This window comes from Elaeis guineensis, chromosome 13 (genome assembly GCF_000442705.2).
Source record: "Elaeis guineensis isolate ETL-2024a chromosome 13, EG11, whole genome shotgun sequence".
NCBI classification, from domain to species: domain Eukaryota; kingdom Viridiplantae; phylum Streptophyta; class Magnoliopsida; order Arecales; family Arecaceae; genus Elaeis; species Elaeis guineensis.
In genome coordinates this window covers 21,292,698-21,317,682 of record NC_026005.2, presented here as the reverse complement: position 1 = coordinate 21,317,682, position 24,985 = coordinate 21,292,698, and the positions used below count along the sequence as shown (strand labels likewise).

Genomic DNA, 24,985 nt, shown 5'->3' with positions numbered 1-24,985 from the left:
GCCTTGAAGTATTTAAAGAGATGGCCTTCTCCTCCTTCCCTCTGCTCCTCCCTCCGTAACTCGACCGTTCGATCGCGATGACCGGAAACGAGTTCCGATTCTTCCTATCTTGCGATATAAATCTTCCAGTTACTTTCCGGATCGAGAGGTTGGAAGGGAACCTGCCGCAATCTCCAGCTTCATCCGGTAATTTGGCATCGATTCTTTCTCTCCTCTTTCCATCTAGGGTTTCCACCTTTTTATCCTCCTCCTCCTTTCACTTGAAATTATGGTTATTGAAATATGTTGCTCACACTCTTTCTTGTTTCCAGTGACCAGGGTTTTGTTGTTGCTATGCACGGGTTTTAGGTTTTGATTTTACTTCACTTGTTATAATGATCTTTACCAGCTTTAGGCCTTTTTTTTGGTCTGATTAGGATGAAAGGGATTTTGTGTCATTGCCTAGTTGAAATCTTTTGTTGGATTCACTGGAGTTCGCGTGATGCGTGCGTCTTTGACGCACTGAATTTCTTTTTAACTCGTTATTGAAATCTTCAATCTTTTTAGGATGGGCGGGACTTGGTTCTATTGTCAAGTTGGAATCTCGACTTTACATTATTAACGCTATTTGTGCCTCTTTGATGTGCTTTAAGTCTTACTCATTGCTGTTATTCTGAGCGGAATATTTTTGAGATCTTTGATAGTTCTAGGATTAATGCAACTTTGTTTGATTGCGAAATTGTAATCTTTTGTTTGATGTGCCGTAATTTGGTGACGCTCTATTGCATTGTAGTTCTTAATCATTTGTTATACTGATGGGTAAGAGAACCCTACTCACGTCTTTAGTCATGTGAGGACGATGGGGATGTCATTTCACCGTCAAGTCAAAACCTTTCGTTTGATTTATAACAGTTACCATAATGAGTGACTCTTTCATGCGCTTGGAGCTCATTGCTGTTATTCTGAGCGGAATATTTTTGAGATCTTTGATAGTTCTAGGATTAATGCAACTTTGTTTGATTGCGAAATTGTAATCTTTTGTTTGATGTGCCGTAATTTGGTGACGCTCTATTGCATTGTAGTTCTTAATCATTTGTTATACTGATGGGTAAGAGAACCCTACTCACGTCTTTAGTCATGTGAGGACGATGGGGATTTCATTTCACCGTCAAGTCAAAACCTTTCGTTTGATTTATAACAGTTACCATAATGAGTGACTCTTTCATGCGCTTGGAGAATTCCAAGTTGAGACGAACTCCTGATTGATGAAGTATTTTGTAGGCCAACATTCTCTGGCTTGAAGGATTGGATAGTTTAGGAAAATAATTATATCTGGGAGCTGCAGTAGCAGTAGAGTCCAGGCAACAGTTCTACATAGATTATATATATCAGTAGAGCAACAAAATCTAATTTTCAGTTTTATTGACTCTAGTTTTGAGTGTATATTTTTTCTTGATTTGTGCTGGTCTACAGAACTTGACACGTCCACTGAGAACAGAAATGCAGAGCTACATGTTGAATGCACCCTTTACATTGATGGGGCCCCCTTTGGGTTGTCCACTAAAACAAGGTCTGCTTTTATTCCTGATAACATATGAGCAAGTCTTCGTTGGATATGTTATTTGATCATTACAATCATTGGGACTTTATAGGGCTTTGCTATTTTCTGACCTTTTTGAGGTCTTATAGGTTCACGTGATCTAACACTTCTTGGTTGTACTTTTGCCAGGCTGGAATCTTCAGGATACCCATATTGCTGGAATGAGCTTATAACATTGAGTTCCAAGTATCGAGACTTAACTTCTCAGGCACAACTTGCATTCACAGTAAGTTATCAGGATCTTTTGTGGATGCTTCTACTAGTACTCTAGAATTGGGAAGTTTTGATATTTTAATGCTGCAGTTTGTCGTTTAGTTGTGAGAAACGTAGAATTCTTCTGGAGGATCTATATATCTATAACTTGAAGTTGGTACATCTAGAGAAAATTTTATCATGTAAAACTTCTGCCCGTAAATTTTAATGCTGAACACTGAATAACATTTCTCATAGACTGGTCCAGCAACCGTTGTTGTTCTTTCTTTTTCGTGACATGCTACGTGCTCTAAAATATGTGATGTGAAAGCCTGTTAACAATCCTCTGCATTTATGATATATATGCTATTGGAGACCTTGTCTGATTTTTTTTTTAATAAAAAAATCACTATGTTGGAACAATGTCTGCAATAGTTATACGCTTTTTAGACTTGATTAAAGCATTTACTATTGTGTTTACTAGAAGAAAATGTCACGTAAAACCTGCTTACAAGGCTGAATGCTGTACAACTCTGTTTTTAGAATCGTACGAGTCACGAGTTGACTCGTACGATTCGTGATGATTCACAGCATGGCCGAGTCGAACCGGAATAGTGAATCGGAAAATGAAAAGAATCGCACCTGAATCGCGGTCCATCGGCTGAATCGTGCGACTCGAGGGATCATCCGATACCATCGAGTTGGAAAAGGTAAGCTTCGATGGTGGTTATTTGTCGGTTTTGAAAATCGAAGAGCCAGGGAATCAAAATAGATATCAGATTTTGGAAAAATATGCTTTCAAAATTGATTCGCACAAGCAAATCAAAGAGATTTCTCACCTTTGAACTTCTATTTGACTGTTTCTCCGTCTTCTCTGGCTGCTTCAAGCCTTCAAAGACTACGGCGAGAAGAGGAAGAGGTCGCGTGGGGAAAAGGAAGCCTTGAAGCCTTTGAAGCATCGCCGTAAGTTCGCCGTAGATCCGGTAGGTTCCTTTTTTCCGTTGCTTTCTTTATTTCTCTTCCTCGATCTCTCTGTTTCTCTTTTCGAAAGCTTTTTTATTTTTTATTTTTATCAAACCGAAGCCTTCTTCTTCCCCGATCTCTCTGTTTCTGCCCCGAAACCCCAACGCTCTTTTTTTTTAAATATCGAACCGAAGCCTACTTCCCAATCTCTTTATTTCTCCCCTGTTTTTCTTCCCCGAAGTCGCCCGAATCCCTCTGTTTCTCTTCCCCGAAGCCACCCGAAACCCTCTGTTTCTCTTCCCCGATGCCATCTGCGAACCCTTTTTTTTTTTTTCCTATCGGACCGAAGCTCTCTCTGGGCTGTGGTCCCTCTTCCTTTTTTTTTTAAGTTGGACCTCTCGAAGCTTTGAAACCAAGAGGCAAGAGGGGAACTGGAGAGGTCCCGTTCTGGTTCCGTTGCCACCAACAGGCAACAGCCACTTAAAATGATGTTCTCACCTTCTTTAGATAAGTACTTTTCCACTTAAATCCTCACCCAAAAAAATAAATAAATGAAAATAGTAGTAAGTAGTAACAGTAAGATTAAGTTTTTTTTTGATAATTTTTTTAACAATTTTTATTTTTTTAACAGGGATTAACTTACATATTTTACAGTGGAATTGTGTATTGTTATTTTATTGAATAATGGCACCTAGAAAAAAATCTAAAGTTATGGATCCCACTTGAAATCATTGTAAAAAATTTGATGATGGCAAAGGGGGCGATGGAAATCGATTACATCTTGTATACAATTATTGTAACAAGAGTTTTTGGAGAGGAGTGAATAGAATGAAAAATCATCTTGCGAGTACACATAACAATATTTCTCCTTATACTCAAGTTCCTGAAGAAATTCAGAATTTTTTTTAAAATTTGTTGAGGGGGAAGAAATAGAGAAAAATTTGGATGATGATGTTGAGTACTTTGAAGTAGATGAGCCAAATGCAAAAATAAGGAAGGAAACTATGGATTCATTTATAATGAAAGGAAGGAGAAATGTATGTAAACAACGGACAATGAATGAAATGATAAAAAAAAGAGAACCAGTGGTTTGAGATATTTGTAGATTTCTATATGGACATGCATTGGCATTCAATTTGGTCAAAAGCTCTTTATTTGCTCAAATGATGAAATCTGTTGGGGAGTATGGGAGAGGATTGAAACTCCCTTATCATGAAGCTAGAGTTACTTTCTTGAAGAAAGAGGTAGAAAATGTTAATGAATGTTTGATAAAATATAAAGATGAGTGAAGAAAACGGGATGTTCAATCATGTCCGATGGTTGGACTGATAGAAAAAGTCGGTATATTACTAATTTTCTTGTGAATAGTCCAAGTGGGATGGTGTTCCTCAAATCATTGGATACCTTTGATGTTAATAAGGATTCAAATAAGTTGTTTGAATTGCTTGACATCTTAGTAGAGAAGATTGGAGAGAAAAATGTAGTTCAAGTGGTGACAAATAGTGCCTCTGCTTATGTTGGCACCCGTAGACTCTTAGAAGAAAAGAGAAAGCATCTTTTTTGGTCTCTATATGCAGCCCATTGTTTAGATTTAATACTTAGTGACATTGGAAACATTCTAATTTTTTTTAATACACTTGGCAAGGCAAGGTAAATTATAGTTTATATTTACCGCCATACTTGGGTTCTTAGTTTGTTTAAAAAATATTCTAAGAACAAGGAATTGACAAGACCGACGGTTACTAGATTTGCAGCATCCTATCTCACTTTAAGAAGCATACTAGACAGGAAGATTGCTTTAAGGGCTATGTTTGCTTCAGAGGAATGGGTAAGGAGCACTTATGCATGCAAATTTGAGGCTAAAAAAGTTCAAGAAATTGTATCGAGTGATAAAAGATTTTGGAAAGCTACAAAATATTGTTTGAAGTGTGTCCTTCTTTTGGTAAAAATGTTGAGACTTGTTGATAGAGATGTAAAACCGGTTATGGGTTATATTTATGAAGCAATGGATAGAGCAAAGGAACAAATTGGCAAAAATTTCAACAATATTAAGAAGAGGTATGATCGTATTTGGGAGATAATTGACATTCATTGGGATTTGCAACTCCATAGACCACTCCATGCGGCAGCATATTTTTTTAATCCCAAGTAAGTCACACTTTTTTAATTTATATTATTCCATTAATAAATTTTATTATTTTAAATTTAAATATATTTTTTGATTCTTGACCTTTAGGTTTTAATATGATCCTAATTTTAATGCCCGATGCTGAAGTAAAAATTGGATTGTTCAAGACAATTGAGAAGATGTATCCAGATGTTGAGACAAGAGTCATCATTAATTCACAACTTGAAAAATTTAAAAAGGTCGAAAGTTTATTTGGGATGGACATGGTGGTATTAACAAGAAATAAAAAACAACCAGATAATTATAATTTTAATTTTATGAATTCATTTTTACTTGCCTAATTTAAATTTAATTTATCTCGCTCTATGGTGGGAGAGTTTTGGAGAACAAAGCAAAGAACTTCAAAGGCTAGTAATTCGAGTACTAAGTCTTACTTGTAGTGCCACTGGATGTGAAAGAAATTAGAGCACATTTGAACATATTCATTCTAAAAAAAAGAACCATTTGGAGCAACAAAGATTGAATGCCTTGGTGTTTATCAAGTATAATATTCAACTTGAGATGAGACAAAAAAAAGACAAAAAAAGGGAGAGACATATGATCCAATATACTTATCAGATATGGAATCAGATGATGAGTGGATAACTGAGTAAGAAGAGCCATGCTTACCGGATGATATGTCTTGGTTGGATGTAAATGAATGTTTTGATGTTGATGAAAAACCTAATAACAGAACAAGGAAGAGAGGTATGCAAATTATTTTCTAATTCTTTTTTTTAGTTCTTAATTTATTAAACAATTGCATTATTTTCTTATTTAGCTTTGTTGGTTTTTAAAATATTTTTGTAGGACCAAGAAACTTAAATGTTGATAATAAAGGTAAAGGGAAAGAAAAGATTATTGAGGAAGATATTGAAGTGATAGAAGAAGATGAAGGTAATGAAGAAGAAGAGGAAGAAGAAGAGAATCAAAAGATGATTATGCTTAAAGATGATGACGACGGCGGCGGCGGCGGCGGCAATGACGACATTAGCCTTGGGGATGATTATGATGATTAAAGATTTTATTTAATTTTTTGAATGAATAGTGAATTAGTAATACTTCATGTTTACTTTTAATTTATGTTTTAAACTTAGTATTTTAAACTTATCTATATTTTTTGGGCATCTTTTTGAGTATTCATTGATTAATAGATAGGTATACATTTTGATTGTGCTTTTTGTTACTGAATCTTATGATTCGAGTCACAATTCGAATTAAGGCATGGGTGATTCACGAGTCAAATCCCGATTTGACAACATTGCTGTACACTGATAAAGCATTTTCTATTTCAGGTTATTCAACTATTAGAACTTGATATCATTCCATTTGCTTACATGCTTTATTGTTCAAGTTTGTCCTTGGGAAAGTTAATGTTCAGATCTGTGCATTTAGAGTAAAGATTAATTAAAGCTTTGTGAGGAAAAAAATTGTTGTCTGTGGGAAGTGGGAACAGTATTTGCAACAAGAATTACTTCTTAAGAATTGTTTATTGTTTTCAGCTTGTTAGATTTAAACCATATGATGTATTTGAAGCTCTTCAAGAGGATGAACTTATAATTTATGCCGTGTCAATGTCTTGATGCCATCAAGGTTCTTTATTCTCATGCTGGGGAGTGGGGCATCTTTGTTTTGGAATATTATTTGATAGTAAGGTTGAGGGGGTGGCAGCATGTAAGATGTGTCAAAAAGCATGCTTGCTTGTGATGATATTTGTGAGTACAAACTTCATGATCTTGTGATTGAAAATCCTTGTCAACAGCTCCATGACACTTGCTACTAAGACATCTCTGCAATCCATTGCATTGTTCTGCATCAACCTTGACTGTAAAAACCATTGTTGTTTTGTCTCTTATCAATTGTAAAGAGATTTGTTCAATCTAAATTTTTTATAAAAAAAGATCTTGCCTAAGGTTTGCTGTGGCGGTATCGAGGCCCGAATGGGTTAGCTGGCAGCATGGTTCGGTATGCCCCCATATTGTTTCGTACCAGCTCAAACCGACGCCGCAAGGCAGAGGGAGAAGAACAGAGATAAAAAAAGTGAGGAGAGGGAGAGGTCTTCTGGAGGCCACTGCGCCTACTAGAGGGCCGGTGAGGAGGGGGAAGAGAGAGAGGTTTAGGACCATCCCGGTCGATTGCCGGTATGGTTCGGTATGCCTTGAACCAGAAGGTTCGGGATGGTTCCGCCGATCATGATCCTACCTATAATCTACGAATGCATTCTTTTTGCTAGAACAGTCCACTTTTATGATTGGCTACCCTGTCTGAAATGTAGCTTCATTTTAAGCCTACATTTAATATTTCTCTTTGGGCATTGTAGGTGTGGGATGTCTCATGTGGTAATGGTGATGGTTTAGTTGGTGGAGCAACTGTTTTTCTTTTTAATAGCAAAAAGCAACTAAAAGCAGGAAGGCAAAAGCTTCGACTTTGGCCTGGAAAAGAAGCAGATGGAACGATCCCAACCACTACACCTGGAAAGGTTTATGAGAGGCCCTTATATGAATCCTTCCAAACTGCATCCATATCTTTCCTGTTTGGCTTATTTATTTTGCACAATTGGTTGCAGAATTGAATGTTTTTTTAAATGTATTAAATTGACAGGTTCCTAAGCATGAGCGAGGGGAAATAGAGCGTCTGGAGAGGCTTGTAAACAAGTATGAGAGGGGGCAGATACAGCGTATCGATTGGTTGGATCGTCTCACATTTGAAGCTGTGGAGAAAATTAAGGAAAAAGAAAGCAGTAGAAGTGACAATTCTCACCTCAGCCTGGTTGTTGACTTTTGCAGTTTTGAGCACAGAGTTGTTTTCCAGGTTATATTACCTCTATCAAGAACTCTATTTGAGTTGTATCTGCTATATAGAATTAAAAAAAAAAAAAAAACAGTTTTTTCTTATATTTTAATAGATTAGTTTCTGGTTCTGCATTAAAGGTGTAGTCTGGACTATTATTTGCTTCCAAGTCTGAGAAATTGGTCTTGGTTTGGTTGAACCAAATATAAGTTACATTTTCAGCAGTTTCAGTTGTTTTAATCCAGTTTTGATAATTTCAATTGAAGAAAAGGCTATTAAGAAATTCTAAATTGTCAGTTAAAATCAAGAAGAATAAAACAACAAAGAAAAATAAAATCAGTCAAAAAGAATTGATATCAATTCAAAGTACGTTATATTGGTTAGAACATCTAAATCTATTGTATTAATAACTTTGCTTGGAAAATCACACATGTGATGCTCAAAAACTTGTATTTTAGGTTTGCTAAATATTTAGCTTGAAGACCCTCTATATACATTAATTTTGGCTAAATAATTTAGTTTCAAATAAGCTGACAATGTTGGATTGAGATTGGGCCTTGTTATGCCAAGACTAGTTTATTCATTATATAAAGCAAAAATTATTATTTCCTTATTGGTGGTTGATGCCAATTCTATATGTTTCTAGAGCAACATTGTATAACTTCTAAATGACAATATCACATTCAGTTAGATGCATGTTGATGGTTGGCAAGGGGACAAGCAAGAAATGGAAAATGTAGAAAGATGGGTAGATCTTTTCTCTTGATTTCATGAGTTCCAAGGAAGTCGCAGTACTTGCTATGTTGAATATTGTTTTTTTTTTTATAAAATTGAGAAATGATTAGTTCATTTTTAAGTTGGTTCTTGGTTGTAATGCATACTTGCTTCCATAATTGAAGTTGATATATTTGTTGATATTCTTCAACATTACATGTTTTTATTTTAATTGCAATTTGGTTTTTTTCAATATTTTCATTGGATGATTGGTGCTTAAATTAGTGACTATGCGGTTAGAAAGACTTGTCTTGTTTAAACAACTCTGCTATAACTACTCTCAGTTATATGGGTCATTTTTGGCTTTATAAGATTGTGGTGACATCTAATGACTAGGGAATGTTTAGAATCATTCATTCTTCTCTATTATGGTGATGCCTTAGATTTATTTCATGCTAACTCCATCTATGAGAGATTAGCATTGCCTATTTAGAGCTGCTGCTAGGTTGATATATGCAGAGAACTTAAATCTTATTGCTAACATTTGGGTGTAATTTAATTTTTCTGTTCGGTATGTAGGAGTCTGGAGCAAATTTTTATGCACCGTCTCCTGTATCATCAACAAATGAGCTGGTTACCATATGGGATCCTGAAGTCGGAAGAAAGAATCCTTCAGAACTCAAGCAATTAAAGCTTGCAAGGAGCTTGACTCGTGGGATAATTGATAGAGATCTAAAACCAAGTTCTAATGAAAGGAAGTGAGTTCAAAGTGCAATCCTTCTATTGTATTTTGCAGTATCCATATATCTATAGCTAAGTATTGTGTAAGTACTTTCCATTTAAGGCATGCCTTCTCTTTTTCTATTTTTTTGCTTATCTTGTGAGGGTCACTGGTGCTATTCAGACTGGTACAATACCATCTGTACTGACTCATTGTACATCTATTGGCACCAAAACAACAAAAACAAGATGCATACCATGGATTAGTATGGTACTTTAACCAAGGCCATAATAGTACTGTTACATACAGTGCAGTTAGTGCAACTGGTATGCATTGATAAAATCCTTGCTTCTTATTGTTTCTAACATTAAGTTAAACATGTAGCAAATCTGGATCCTAAAATTTGATACAGCTATTTCTTGGACGTAATGAGAGTATTTATGTTAATGAAGTTTAAAAATCTAATATCCTGGAGGGTGAAACTGTAGATTGCTTCTAACAATATGAATTACCAGTAAATTAGCCGAGCAGTTTCTGAGGGCATCTTAATTATCCCATAGTGGTTGGGTCAGAACTGTAAGTAGCGTAAACAAACAGGAGAAACTTTGAAAGTAAATAAATAATAATTAAGTAAATGCTTTATGGTATACGGAAGCGAGCAATTTACAAAAAAATGCTCTTGATTGGGAGTATATCACAAGCTTGTATGGTGATGGCTTAATCCTTGCCCTCATTCGTATTCAACTTGTTGACATAATTATTACTCTCGCTTTTTTTTTGTAAATAACCAATAGGAGAGTTATTTAAAAATAAATAAATACTGAATATCTAAAATTTTGGATTGTCATGGCATATGGAAGATAGAAATTCAAAAATGTTCCTGAGCTAGGGAGGATGTGATATAATATGTATGATGATGGTTTATTGATGTGAACAGGAACACACATGCACATGCATTTATGTTAGTATATCCCTCATCTTACTGGCGTTAACCTTCTTGCTGATTTGATTACCATATACCTCATGCTTTTTTATGTTACTTAAGGAGGGCACAAAGGATTCTATTTTACTTTGCTTTTTTGTTTTTTTTTGGGGAGGCTTAAAAGTTGTTCAAGATGGCAAAATATGTATGGTCAATGATTAGGGAAATTGAGTTCTATGTTTTGTCATGGGGATAAAATGTCATAATAGTGTTGCTGCTAATACTGATAGTTTGAGATGGTGAATAGGAATGATGTTTCGGGTACCATGATCCTTTTCCTGTTGCTTTGAAACTTAGGGAAAAAGCTGATTGCATGATATGTGCATGAACATGCATAGGTGCTTGCACAATGAGCCCTTTGGTGGAGTTATCAGTTTTTAACCATAGATGCACATTCAGCATTAGTGCCTTCATTACCTTTTAGATCTTTTCATATTCCAATCCTTATCACTCCAAAAAAACACTAACTTGTGGGCACCAATCTGGATGCACATCAGTGGCTGTAAAGCTGTCTCCACTACAATAGATTTGACAAAATTGTTTTTGCATGCTTATTCATGCAAATTTGCATTGTGCACAACATAAATCATAGTCCACATTATCAATTGCATTGCTATATCTTGAAACATATTTAGATGCTTTCCAACTGTTCTATGGTTATCTTGTTATTTAAACACCATTCATCTTGTGACCACTTGGTTCATGGATAAGAGGTTCCAAAATAATTTGATTTACTAGGCATTCTAGTTTCTACATGACTTGTATAGCAGTGAATGGTTTGACCATTGATGCAAATGACCCATGCATTTTCATCCATTTTCCATGATGACATCACCTCAGGAAGTCAATAACTCTGCCAGAGGAAATAAGAACATTGAATCCATCCCTATGCATTTTGTATGTATGTTGGTATGCATAGCCTTGTTTATACATTCAGCTAATTTATTTTCCTCTGCTTAGAAAGCTATGTAATTGTTTATTTTTAAATCTTATAATTTCAGGTCAATACAGAGTATCCTTAAGTACCCTCCAACGCGCACTCTGAATGGTGATGAGAGGCAATTGTTATGGAAATTCCGTTTCTCTTTGATGTCAGAGAAGAGGGCCCTGACTAAATTTCTCCGTTGTGTTGAATGGACTGATGTTCAGGTTAGCATCTCTATATTCTACTCATAACTTATAATGGGAAGTCTTCCTTCCTTTCTTTCTTTCTTGCAGGAAGCCTTTGCACGTATATACACATGATCCTTTTATGTCATTCTAGTATTTTATCTTGACATTGTCATCTTGTAGTCAGTCATTTTGGTTAACTGAAGATATACAGTTAGATTCATTTTCTCCCAAGTTTTGGAAGATGGTTAATTTGTACCTCTGTTAGTAATATTGCTCTGGCATTTATTAAAACAAAAAGGAATGATTGGATAATTCAATGTTAATTCAGGAGCAGGAACTGATTATCTTGCCACTTCTGATAATTTCCTGTATGTGGTTTTCTCATTCTAGTGAAATTCTACTATGTCAATTGTCAAAGTTTTCCTCAAGCAGTTTATATTATCAAAAGCTTTATCCTATGGGCATCCTAAAATCTCTCTCTCTCTTGCACGCGCACGCATGCACACTTGCTTGCTTGCACCACATGTGCATCAAACAGATGTTGCTTTTCATGCAGAATTGTTAATTACCCTTTGTCTTTGACTAGAACAAATATTGTGTACATCAAAACTCTTAGGTGCAATAGCTCACCTCATTATTTCTTAAAAAATAGTGGGAATGAGAGAGAAAGAGAGAGTAAAATGGAAAAGAGTTGCTCACTTTTTGGGATAGTAGCGACTATGGACTATTTTGCTTCAAATTGTATTATCTTTCCTAAGGAAGCTGTAGTCTTTGTCTTGCCTGTGATAAACATGTCAAGCACCTTCACATATCGATGTACATGTCATTGTTGCATGATATGGCATTTCCTGTCAGTTTTCTGGTCCAGAACTTTAACTTGAAGATCCAGGTAGTAATTTTGTCAGGCCTCAAGATACATAGTGGATGCTTCATAACATACGGGCTGTACCTGTAATTGTGTAAAGCTGTGGTCTTATGTCTTGCCTGTGACAGACATGTTAAGCATGTTCATATATTGATGTACATGTCATTGTTGAGGTGATGTGGCATTTCCTATCAATTTTCTGATCCAAAGCTGTAAGTTGAAGATCCAGGGTAGTAGTATCGCCGTGCCTCAAAATCCATAATGGATAAACCATAACATACAGGCTTTACCTGGAATTGAATCTATTGCACCTCTATTTACTGTAATTGACTCAAATCCACTCTTTGGTTTCACGTAGTTTAACATCCAACTTCTAGTCTATATTTTTTTGGTCCATGTGCAAGTATGCGACATTTTGAAGTATGGCCAAAATGACCATGTCAAACTTTAGTTGTTGGGTATATGAGATTTATTACATCAAATTAATGAGAATTAGTCCATGTTATAATATATTAGATTACATGGTATGATAATATTATTAACAATATTACAGCATTATTAATATAACATTTTATGATGTTAAACTAGTATTACTATTTTAATTGTCAAACAACCATATATAATTACATAATATATTAAATACCTTCAATACATGGATAATATTCTAATGTTATTTAAATAGCATATAGCACTACTACTACTACTACTGTTATTATTGTTGTTGTTGTTATGTTATCATGTATGCTTTGATCTATTATAATTATATAGGTAATGGTATATAATAATGTAATATAGTCATATAATAAATGATATACTATATAATGCTTATGTTGTATCACATGTAATATAATATTAATATAAATATATTATTGTTTTATGAGATTAACAATGTGATTTATGCTTATGGATAAGATAAATGTTATGACATTATTTTAACACATTGTTAGTGACTTAGTATAATACTATAATGCTGTATTCAAGGTTCACCATACTAGTGCATATCGTTCCATATCGGGCATACCATATGGTACTGGTACTGAGTTGACACTCAGTATGAGGGGCATATCGAGTCTTAGTATGCTGAACCGACACGTGTATCGGGTGTACCGGCATTATATCAGCATGGTATTAGTATAGGGTTTGGTCTCAAAGTTGCAGACCTTGGTTCTATTAGATCATTATTGTCATAATGCTATTATCTTTTATTATATCATATTTCAGGTATGTTGTTATATGTTGTAATATATTTTAATGCATGCTCTAATAACGATGTAAAGTAATAGTATATTATTTTGTATGGTAATTATAAACACAAGTAGCTACATCTACCTAGACAGTTCCAGTTGCAGCTTATTGAATGAGCCCTCAAATTTGTCTTAGTTTGATTCTTTTCTTATTTATTGTGCTTTTGAGTTAACATCTACAACTTCCGTAAAGCCTTATAATTGGACATGCATTTCATCTTATTGACAAGTCTTTCCAACGCTTTTTTGGTCATTGTTTTGGAATTTATGAGACTTCAGGATAAGATTTGATAGCAATTTCCGAGGGCTGGTTTCATGTGCTTGCAGCCTCCAATGCCATTACTTGCTTTATATTTCTAATATATTCGTTCTTGCAATATTTCTTTGCTAGTTTGATTCATGTTAAAATTTTGTATAGGAAGCAAAACAAGCAATTGATTTAATGGGGAGGTGGGAAACCATTGATGTAGCTGATGCATTGGAACTTTTGTCTCCGGTTTTCGAGAGTGAAGATGTGAGTATAAGAACAATTTTTACACACTGTACACACATGTTTTTTACATGGATGGCATGTGCTACTGTTGGAACATCATATAAACTATAAGATGGAAACCTGGAGTGCTGTGGTGCCAATAGCAAGTACGGTATTTAAACTTTGTTCACTTAATATCTTCTAGATTGTGTCAGTTTTATCAGATATGGACAGGTCTGGCTGATTCAATCAGTAAACTGGCTTCCTTGTTGGACCGGTTGACAAATTGGCCCACATGGTCTTAAAACCTTGTCCAAGCCAATCAAATTGGCCTATTTTTCTCTGAATTGGCATCCCAGGCAGGTTTTAGCGAGCCATCTTAGTAGATTCTGTAACAGAGTTGATTCTTCTTGTCTATAGTTAAAGGATAATTATTACAAATTATGACCATAAGTTTAGAATTTAATATGATCTGATCTTCTAATGATTGACTAAATATTCTTCATGTTGAAAAGTGGTTTGATCACCAGTCAAGTTTTTTTGGACTTCTTGGGAGGCTGGGACATATGTTGGTTTCACCTGCTAAGTTTTAATACGGGCTTGTTCATCATATTCACCCACCGAGTGTTTTTTTTTTGTTTAAAACCTGTACTCGACATGGCTACGTGAAGTTTTGTTTGTCATCTCTTTGGGTAACCAAGTCTGGAGAGTTTTCCGTGATTAAAAAGGTGTCATAATAATTGATAAAGGCATATTGACACCCTGGTAATGCCTATTCTTGAAAGACAAGTACAAGATAAAGTTTGGAATGATATCTTAGCAATTCATCCTAAATTATCATGTTTCATTTGCTTATACAAAATTTGTTTTGGAAATTCATCATTCTACTGTGTGTCTCATGTTGCAATTTACTCCAAACAGGTTCGTGCATATGCTGTAAGTGTTCTTGAAAGGGCTGGTGATGAAGAACTTCAGTACTATTTACTTCAGCTGGTACAAGCTCTTCGGTTTGAGAGATCTGATAAATCTCGCTTGTCACTTTTTCTTGTTCAACGATGTATGTTGTTCTTCCTATTGAAAACAATTAATAAATTCCACTTGATGCTTAGACTAATTTCCTGTCTGTAATTTGATATGGCCATATTTTCCTTACCATCATTACTGCTGTGATCTTATTACTGCTATTGAATCTTCAACCAAGATAAGTTCCATTTCAGAGATTATTTCCTGCAAAATGAACACAACATTAATGGGTTTGGGTTGGACATAATCAGGTTTGGGTCATAAATGGGTTGACACAGCTAATCAGTAAATGGGTTGAGCTTTGATTCAAACTCTTGAGACACTTTAACCAAGTTGATCCATTTAATAATTGGGTTGGTTGACAAAATTACAACCCAAGCCTGAAAATGACCTATTGTTAACCCATTTAACCTTGTTTTCATAAAATTATATGTTGAAGTTATGCTTATAAAATATTATATAGAACAGTAAGTTAATTATATGTGAAATTAATAGATTAACATTGATTTGTTGATTTATAGACTAACTAGGTTGGTATGGGGTTAGTTATGTCACTCTGAGTTAAATGTGTCTCGTCTGATCCAGCCTCACCCAACCTGTTTATTAAAGAGGTTAAACAGGTTGGGTCAGGGTACTGCTTTGATAAACAGATCAGATTTGAGTTTGGATTTTTGACCCATCAATTGAGCTGGTCGGGTTTAGGTTGGCAATTTTCTTAAAAGTATGTATGTTTAAGCCTGACATGAACCTGACCAAATCTGACCTGTTGCTCCCCCTAATTTTGGGTATTTGGTCATCTCATGTCCAGATATATTGCTGTCAACGATTATAAAAATTCAACTATATGATGATGTGTTTCCTATTATGTCATTGGAGAATATTGATGATTTATATGGCAAAAAAGCACCCAACCTTTCACTTATTCCTAAGAAGTAAGGTTTTGTAAAGATAAGCAATGAGTCATGGCATTAATTTGTGGGTAGCAGCTATATGGGACCAACATTTGCTGTTGGTTCAAGACTTGTCAAAAGAGAATGTCTTTTACAAATCACTTCCTCTGAATTTCAGTTGAAGTTTTCTTCCAAACTACCCTGCTTTTCCAAAATATCTCCCTACTTCATGTGGAACTGACCCTCAATTCAGCATGTATTTAAGATTCCTTGCTGGTGTCATCTCCCTACCGACACTCGGTACGATCCCTTACTGTGTACTGATTTGGTACTAATATGGTATGAGATGCTGCATTGATACCGATAGGTACAGCGTACCATGCTCCACATTGCCTTGCATCTTAACTATTTAAAAATGGTTTCTTCTCACTAAATTTTCAGTTGATGCCACACTTCAATGATTCTTGGTAACTCTGTTCCTTGTGATTTCATTACTGCTGAACTCAGCATCCATACATTTTTGCAATTGTAGTGTGTTCTAGGCACTTCTATAGGTTTTTGTCTTGACTGACCTTACCTTAGTATACTCGCCAGAAGTTGCACATGGTTTTTGATATGAAACATGCATTCTCCCTCTTATTTGTACTCGTCCCAAGTATCAAACTTGTGTAATTTTGGAAGCTTGCATCATATCTGTATGAGGTCTAATCTTGTACTTCATAAGGCAGTTTTCTTATTTTGCCATTCAGCCTTCTACGTGTGTTGGAAGGTCCTATATATTTGCCCAGGGTTGCCTTTGGTATGAGGTTGGCTCCTCACATCAACATGGTAGTTGCAAAATGTTCTTGAACTTTGATAGGTTATTTTTCAATCCAACAAAGACTGCTCCATATCGATTGGATAAGGTGTTCTTTAAATTATTTTTGAACAACTTTTGTATTTTTTTGCATTCAGACTGCTCTTTATGTTTTGTCACTTGTGAGACTTTCTTTCGTTTCTAGTGGTTGCCCTTAGATTCATTATAGTGTATCACTCTTTTTTTTTTTTTAAGAAATTGTACCTCTTCATCTTAAGGGGGGAACCTTATTGCCAACACAGGTTTCAATTTCCTCCCCAGAATTCGAGTTGTTGATTTTGCTCAAATATTATCAATCTCCAATTTTCTTCTTTCATGCACTTATTTTGTTGGCCAAAAACATTTTTGTGCATCTACAACTTTGTTCTTCTGTATTTGGCATATTGGTATACAGATTTTGTTTTTTTATTGTGAATAACCCTAAGGCTAAGAAGGAGCTTGATATTCATTAGTTAATCTTCCTTCATTTTTTTTGTGTGTGTAAAACTATGGATAAAGAAACTTGCATTAATTTATTTTGATCAATCATTTTTCAAATTTTGCAGCATTATCAAATATTGAGATAGCTAGCTTCCTTCGTTGGTACGTAGCTGTGGAGCTTCATGATCCTACATATGCAAAGCGTTTTTATTGCACCTATGACATGCTAGAAGATAATATGGTAAAAGTATGTTCATTTTTTACTTACGATGTTAGTTAAGTGCTTATATCACTTTGTTGAACCAGACTTGATGTGACTTTGATACGCATGCACGCACGCAAGCGCACACACACACACATATATATACTCTCTCTCTCTATATATATATATATAGATACATGCATCCATATGTATATGTATATATGTACGTATGTATGTATGTATATATGTGTGTCTGTGTGTGTATATATATATGTATATATATACATATGTGTGTGTCTATATGTGTATATATATGTGTGTTTGTGTCATATATATATATATATATATATATATATATATATATATATATATGAGAGCAGGCTGGGGTAACGTCAACTAGATTTGGGCTCAGATCCAGTCAGGTCAAAACTAGACAATGGGGATCTTACATCAACGATTCAAACCGTTGGATATGATCTACTATCTCATAATTAGTTGCATTTTCAAAATCATATGATTTGAAAATGCATCAAGTGATCAAAAAATTCATCTAATTTAATTTTATTTAGGTTGTCTAATTTTTGACTACTTGATGCACAAGGATCTCTAAATCATATGATTTTTTGTATGCAAGTAATTTTGAGGTAGTAGATTACATCCAACGGCTTAGATCATCGATGTAGGACTCCTATTATAGAGTTTTGACTTAATCAGATCTTAGTCCAAATTGGATCTAGTCTATCTCTCTCTCTCTGTACATACATACATACAGATAGACACATATACACACACATATAGGGCCAAACTTGATAAGATCGATCGGATTTGGGCTCAGATCCGGTTAAGTCAAAATTGGACAATGGGGGTTTTATATCAATGATCCAAGCCGTTGGATGTAATCTACTACCTTAAAACTACTTGCACAAATATATATATATATATATATATATGATTTGAAAATCTCTAGCCTATGCATCAAGTAATCAGAAAAATACATCTAATTCAATTTTATTTAGGCTGTCCAATTTTTGACTAGATGCATAGGGTAGAGGTTCCCAAATCATATGATTTTTTGTTGATAAGATCATCAGTCAATTAGCCGCATCTGAGATGATGATGAAGTAATCCCCTTTCCGTGCAAACAATTTTGAGGTAGTAGATCACATTCAACAGCTTGGATCATTAATGTAGGACTTCTATTATAGAGTTTTAATCTAACCGGATCTGAGTCTAAATCTGACTTAATTCTAACCTGGCTCATATATTTGTATGTGTATATATATATACAGATCATTATGTTCTTAACCTTTGTTGACTCTTTATGTTGCCTTGCATAAATTATTCAGTGTTTTGGTTAATGGTGGTGCTGCAATTGCTTTGTGAGAATAATTTGATTTTCTTGCACTTGGTGTCTTGAAAATTACTTAATTGCACTTTACTCCATCAGCCTCAGCTTTCGCGAATTGTCCTCTGAATTACAAAAATATTTATACAGCCTTGGATTTATGATGCATTCACAGCATATGTACTATTATCTTCCTATCATTGTAATTAAGGAAATTCATTCATATTCCTTTGAAAATTGTCATGCATTAGGGTGACGCTATGGAGTTCCCAGTTCATTAAGTGGAAGATGTAGTTTTTGATCCTTATCGATCTCATTTGGCTAGTATTTCTTCTGACTGTTACATCTGGGATGTTGGTCATAGAGCCCAATGAAATGCTTTTGGTCCTTTTCTCTAAAATCAGCTTGTGGTATGTGCTGAGAGCCTAGAAAACACAATAGGGGTATCCATATACAATAATGCAAATGCAGTATTCCTTCTCTCTAAATTCAGCAGGGAGTTATGGGGGAAGGTTAGCCAAAGGCATAGGGGAAAATCTATGCAGCAAACGATTGGCACATGTGGCCTACCTTTTGGTATTCAAAATGGAGACACTGAGGTAAGAGCAACAAATGTATTGTAACTTTTGAGGTGAAATTTGATAGCTGGGAATAGGATATCTTTAATGGTTCATTAGCAACCATGTTCACACGCTATCTCTTGGTTGGTCTTTTGGTTTCCTATTTGGTAAAGCAGTCTTGGTGGTTTTACTCGCCCTAAAAGAGTTTAATTTTTATAGCAGTTTATCATTCTAAATCTTTATGTTCTTTTAGATCAATTGATCAAAACTATTTCCTATCAAGAGTGATGCAGTTTAACAGACCAGAAAAATTTTTCTACCAACAATTCTGCTGCTTTGTACTTTCAATTCTTGAATCTGAAAGTTTTTACAATTTTTCTTTTGAATAGATGGAAGCTGGTGAGAATGGAGATGAAGATGGGTTTAAATTGTGGCACAGTTTAGTGCGTCAGACAGAATTGACAGCCCAGTTGTGTTCTATTATGAGAGATGTAAGAAATGTGCGTGGTGGAACACAAAAGAAAATTGAAAAATTAAGGCAACTTCTTTCTGGACTTCTTAGTGAGCTTACCTATTTTGAAGAGGTACTTGTTTTGTCTCGTATCCATCATTGCATTTTTTTTCCAAGTTGGTGGCTATGTGGCTGGCCATTTCAACATGATCTTATCTCCTTTTCGGTTGTTTATGTTTTTTTCCCTTTTTTCTAACTTGAATGTTTTCTGTTTGTTGCTAATCTTTCTCAGCCAATTCGATTACCTCTAGCACCTAGCGTACTCATAACCGGGATTGTGCCATCAGAGTCATCAATCTTTAAAAGTGCATTGCATCCTCTTCGCCTAACATTTCGAACAGCAAGTGGCGGGACTTGTAAATTGATTTTTAAGAAGGGAGATGACCTCCGACAGGATCAGTTGGTAAGTGCTGAATTATTACTGTTACAAAATGGTTAAACTGAAGTTGTTGCTCTTCGGATTTACATACATTTTGATTGTTCAAACTTTCATGCTGCTCTTCTTTGGTCTATATACTGATGAGATTTGAGGCTGGCAGATGTACTCCTGCAGGATGCTAGAGTTTCAATGATGTTTTATTGTTTTTTAATAACTTGTACTAAATTGCCATTTTTGTATAACTTATACATGATATTTTATTGTTTTTTATTGTTTCAATGATATCTGGCTGTAGAGTTTCCACTCTATGCTGTAGGAATTTTATACAGTTAATTTGATCTCCAGGATCTTTATTACCAATAGGAATTTTTTGATAGGCATACTAAATTGCAGCTATAATGAACAGCTTGCATTTGCATGCGCTTTGTAGGTATCATACGTTCTAAATGGCATGTATTCTTGAGCTGTGGTTGTAACAATGCTGCTTCTTTATTCATTTTTCTTATGCATTAGTTGCATAGTTAACACAGCCACATTCATGTCATGTTGCTTCTGCTCTGGGAGAAATGATATTTATTCTGTGACTCTGATTAAGCTCTGTTTCTGTAGGTGATTCAAATGGTTACTCTAATGGACCGGTTGCTTAAGCTTGAGAATCTTGACTTACAATTAACTCCATATAGAGTGCTTGCAACCGGGCAAGATGAAGGGATGGTGGAGTTTATTCCATCCAGCTCTCTAGCACAGGTAACTGTGAAATCCTTGCAGGATGATAGCTGATTCCCATGGCAAATTGTCATTTATATGGTCTTGGAAAATTCCATGACCAACGGTTGTACATTGTGAACAACAATTATTTGAGTCTATGCTCTTTGAGTTTATCATGGCAACTTGTCAGTTATATGGACAGAAAATTTTTTGACCATGACAGCTGTACCTTGTGCATAATTCTTATTATAGTGCAGCACTCGGTCTAAGATAATTAAAGTATAGTTATACCAGCTATCAGACTGCTAGGGTAATTTTTCGTTTAGATTTATGGTTAGCTTTATTATTTGCCTTTTTACCAACAAAACAGTTTTTTTAACCTTCAATAAAAAGATCACCGTCCTGCATCTATGATGTTACACCTGGCATTGACCAGTAAATTTTTGTTTCAGATCCTATCAGAGCACCGTAGTATTGTGAACTATCTGCAGAAGTTCCATCCTGATGAAGATGGACCATTTGGTATTACGGCTCAATGTCTTGAAACATTTATAAAGAGCTGTGCTGGCTACTCTGTTATCACATACATATTGGGAATAGGAGACAGGTAGGCCTTCCATTTTTTCTCTGTAGCGTTATATGTTCTAGTTAACATTTGTTTTCCATTAATCGTATTGTGACTAATTTACCACTTATATTGAAGGACTTGCATCTTCATATGAAATTCATGATAATAAATAAAGAACATGATAGACTGTGCAACTACAGGCACTACATTAGAACTAATTTTATTTTATTGCATTTTTTGATTTTTTAATGTAAAAGATGCCTTCTTATGGTAACATAGGCATTGACATCAACTACCTTGGAGTTGTCTTTGTGAATTTTTCTTTGCTAAGGACTCCTTTAAGAGGTTGCGTTTGCCATCAATTGCAAATTTTCCAAATTCTTCCTCAACTACCATTTATGTGATGTTTGGTATTTCCTATATCTTCTCAGCCTTTTTACGAAAATACAAAACTTTCTCCTTATGGGACCCCTCTTAGATTTTGTGCACATTCCTATTACCAATCCTAGTTGGTTCTTCACCACTTAATGATCAATTAGTTCAATTCTTAAGCTTTTTCTTTGGCATAAACCATCTCAATTTTACCGTGTGTACCTTGATGTTTTCATCTTTTCTACGCTTGTCTTGCCTATTTAGACCTTCACCTATGACAAGTTCAAAAAGATACAGGCTTGGTACCAACTCCCCTGGGTGTAGGTGATTTCGTATGCAATTTTTCTTTGCCATCACAACTGCTTGTAGTCTTGTAACACGTTGTGAAATTGTATACATGGCCTTGCTGCATTAATTATGCATCTCCATCTCAATTTTAAAAAAAATTACATAGATTCTTCTAATCTATGCAAATTTCTATCGTTTGACTATGCAACAGGGGAAATTTTATTGTTATTGTCATAGTTAAATATTTCTTTCCAATAAATGTACCATGTTGTCATAGCTCCATACTTGATAGTTTGGCTTTTATAACATATACCTGCAATCATTTGACATCTTCCTTTACTTCAAGGATCTCTTAAAGCTTGTTAATCATGTTAACCCAGTTTCTCATCATTAAGGAGTTTCTTATTGACCTCTTATTTCTGACTATATCCTTTTTTAGCTTGGATCCTTTGAATAAATTTATTATCCTGATGCTACGCTCTGCATCTTTTTGTGTATATATATTACTGTAAGTAAGGCAATATTGCATTTATTGCATTTCTGGAAGATATTGTAGTAAATTATTAATCTTGGTTTACAGGCATCTGGATAACCTCCTTCTTAGAGATGATGGGCGCCTCTTCCATGTTGATTTTGGCTTCATCTTGGGTCGTGATCCCAAGCCATTTCCTCCTCCCATGAAACTATGCAAAGAAATGGTTGAGGCCATGGGTGGAGCAGAAAGGTACATCCCTTACTAGGTGTCTCATGATAACCATGCATTCATTTCTTCTTTCAGCTGTTCCCATCCTTTTTGCCTAGTAGGGCAGGCTTCACTGATATTATCAGCAAGTAGGATTCATCTTATTAATATAATAAACACTTTTGACTAACATCTACAAGTTCTATACTATATTTAGAGGTTGATCTATGTATTTAGACAACCAGTGCATTTTGGCATTGCCAGCAGAGCCTAACAAGACTAGTGTAAATAAATAACTATTCTGACTAATAGAGATGATGCTATCTAGGAAATTGGCATCCACACTTTACTTTGAAGATATCATGGTGAATGATGATTGATTGGAGGAAACATAAGAAATGCCAGACCATCATAAATAATAGCCAGAAAGGTGATCAAAGAGATCTTCATTGGGAGAGAGATGTTTTGGTTGGAGATTCTGATGATGTGGAGAGTGTATAGGCATGAGCTCTGTATTGGAATATAACAAGAAAGAAATTCTCGAAAGATGGAGATCCACAGCTAGATTGATCGGGAAAACATCAGTAGAAAGCAAACTAATATAATTTGCAATATTGTGGTTGAGAACTGCAGGTTTAACTTCAGGGTGCTGATGAACTAGATTTAGTTTACCTCTTTGTATATTGCCATATTGGTAGGGAGGGAGTGATGTACCTATTTCTAAAAACTACAATTTCCTCATTTTTCTTACAAATTGGCAGAATATTTAAAAATGTCTTTGAAATTTCGGTAACACTCGTCGAGTTTGTTTGCACCTCAAGTGTGTTTCTGAGTATTCTTTGCAAGATTATTGTAGCCTTTGGCAATATTTTTGGGGTTATCTATCATATAGTGTGGTATAATCATTCCATATGTTATGTATGATTTTGAGTGCTAGTGCGCGATGAAGGGCCTAGCATGCTTGCTCTAGTACATATGACCATGTGATATGACTTCTACAATTTATAATGCTTGCTCAGTCTGGTGTTTCCACTGCAGTCAATATTATACCAGGTTCAAATCTTATTGTTGTGAAGCATACAACATTTTGCGGAAGTCCAGCAATCTTATACTGAACCTCTTTCATTTAATGGCGGGTTCTAATATTCCTGACATAGCTTCTGACCCTGAGAAAGGCATTCTCAAGGTATTTCTTCTGTCTATGTTTCCAGTCAAGATAGTAGAACAATGAATTCTATAGATGTATCAGGTGACAATGGAACTTGTATGTGACTAGCTTCAAGAGAAATTCCGGTTGGATTTGGACGACGAAGATTCCATACATTTCTTCCAGGATCTCATCAATGAGAGTGTTAGCGCGTTGTTTCCCCAAATGGTCGAGACCATTCATCGATGGGCTCAGTACTGGCGTTGATGTCACTGTTTTCTTTGGGTGGATTACCAACTTACAGATATCTTGAAGCAAAGTAAGTTTACTCATCAAGCAGTTCATTCTAGTTTAGATTATCTAATTTGTCTGCTTGTTCTTCCTAACAAGTCTTTAATGTGTCGTATTTTTGCCATGTTTTTATTTTAACCTGGATCATGCTAGGTCATTTATTAGTATGCTAATTTCTTTGTTAAGTTGGATACATTTCTGTTACTGTTTTCAAGGTCTTTCTCATAACTTTCGGCTTTTCCATTGTTTTATCAGATCTGGCCCCTCCTGGAGGTTTCTGTCAATTTTTTCTCAGTTCTGTATATATTGTACATGATTTCTAGAATTGGTAGGTAGCAAGGGTCCGTTGTATGAATATTATATCAATTCTTTTGTATAGTATCTTACTGCGTTAATCTGGTTTATGCATCTGATTTTATGCTAGTCCATGGTTTTTTGTGCCTTAAAATGTTTTTGTTTGGGAGCTCTGCCATTCAGCTTTTCATCGCATTATGTTTGGAGGTGTATCAAAGCCTTTGGATCTTCTTGTTCTTTGGGATCTATTTGGCTTATGTGTACTTGTGAAGTGGGGCCGCAACAATTGCCATGGAGATGGGGGAGCTTTCTCTATCTTTCCCATATTTTGTTGAATAAAAAATCTCTCCATATCTCACTTTTATGTAAAGCTGGCAAAATATGATCTGACCCATCAATCCGATCTATGTCCGATCCGCCATAAATTGATTTGGATTTAGGTTAAATGGGTTTGGATCATAAACAGATCGATCTATATAATACGTTTGATATATGGGTCGGATTTGGATTTCAAATATTTGGCCCATTTAATCTATTTAATATTCAGGTCGGACTGAGTCAGATAATCCGTTTAAGTCATTTAACATGTTTAATCCGTTTAAAATATATTTAACCTGTTTAAAATTTACTTAATCTATTTCTGATTT

The 24,985-nt window shown here is 35.1% G+C and overlaps 1 protein-coding gene across 3 annotated transcripts; it reads left to right on the top strand.

Moving 5' to 3' along the window:
• LOC105056267 (phosphatidylinositol 3-kinase, root isoform) lies at window positions 1–24,467 on the top strand. Of its 3 annotated transcripts, none has more exons than XM_010938405.4 (18): window positions 1–186; window positions 1,453–1,549; window positions 1,709–1,805; window positions 7,222–7,380; window positions 7,503–7,712; window positions 8,985–9,163; window positions 11,110–11,257; window positions 13,749–13,844; window positions 14,724–14,859; window positions 17,117–17,232; window positions 19,488–19,682; window positions 19,842–20,012; window positions 20,598–20,735; window positions 21,149–21,303; window positions 22,505–22,648; window positions 23,645–23,792; window positions 23,883–24,072; window positions 24,300–24,467. In XM_010938405.4, the coding sequence occupies exons 1-17, from the start codon at window positions 78–80 to the stop codon at window positions 24,018–24,020; spliced, it is 2,436 nt and encodes an 811-aa protein (XP_010936707.1). In that variant the 5' UTR covers window positions 1–77; the 3' UTR covers window positions 24,021–24,072; window positions 24,300–24,467. The 3 variants fall into 3 exon arrangements, with proteins under 3 accessions (XP_010936707.1, XP_010936705.1, XP_073103858.1); XM_010938403.4 differs by having other exon boundaries at window positions 17,117–17,238; XM_073247757.1 differs by lacking the exon at window positions 24,300–24,467 and having other exon boundaries at window positions 17,117–17,238; window positions 23,626–23,792; window positions 23,883–23,942.
• Window positions 24,468–24,985: the final 518 nt, after the last annotated feature.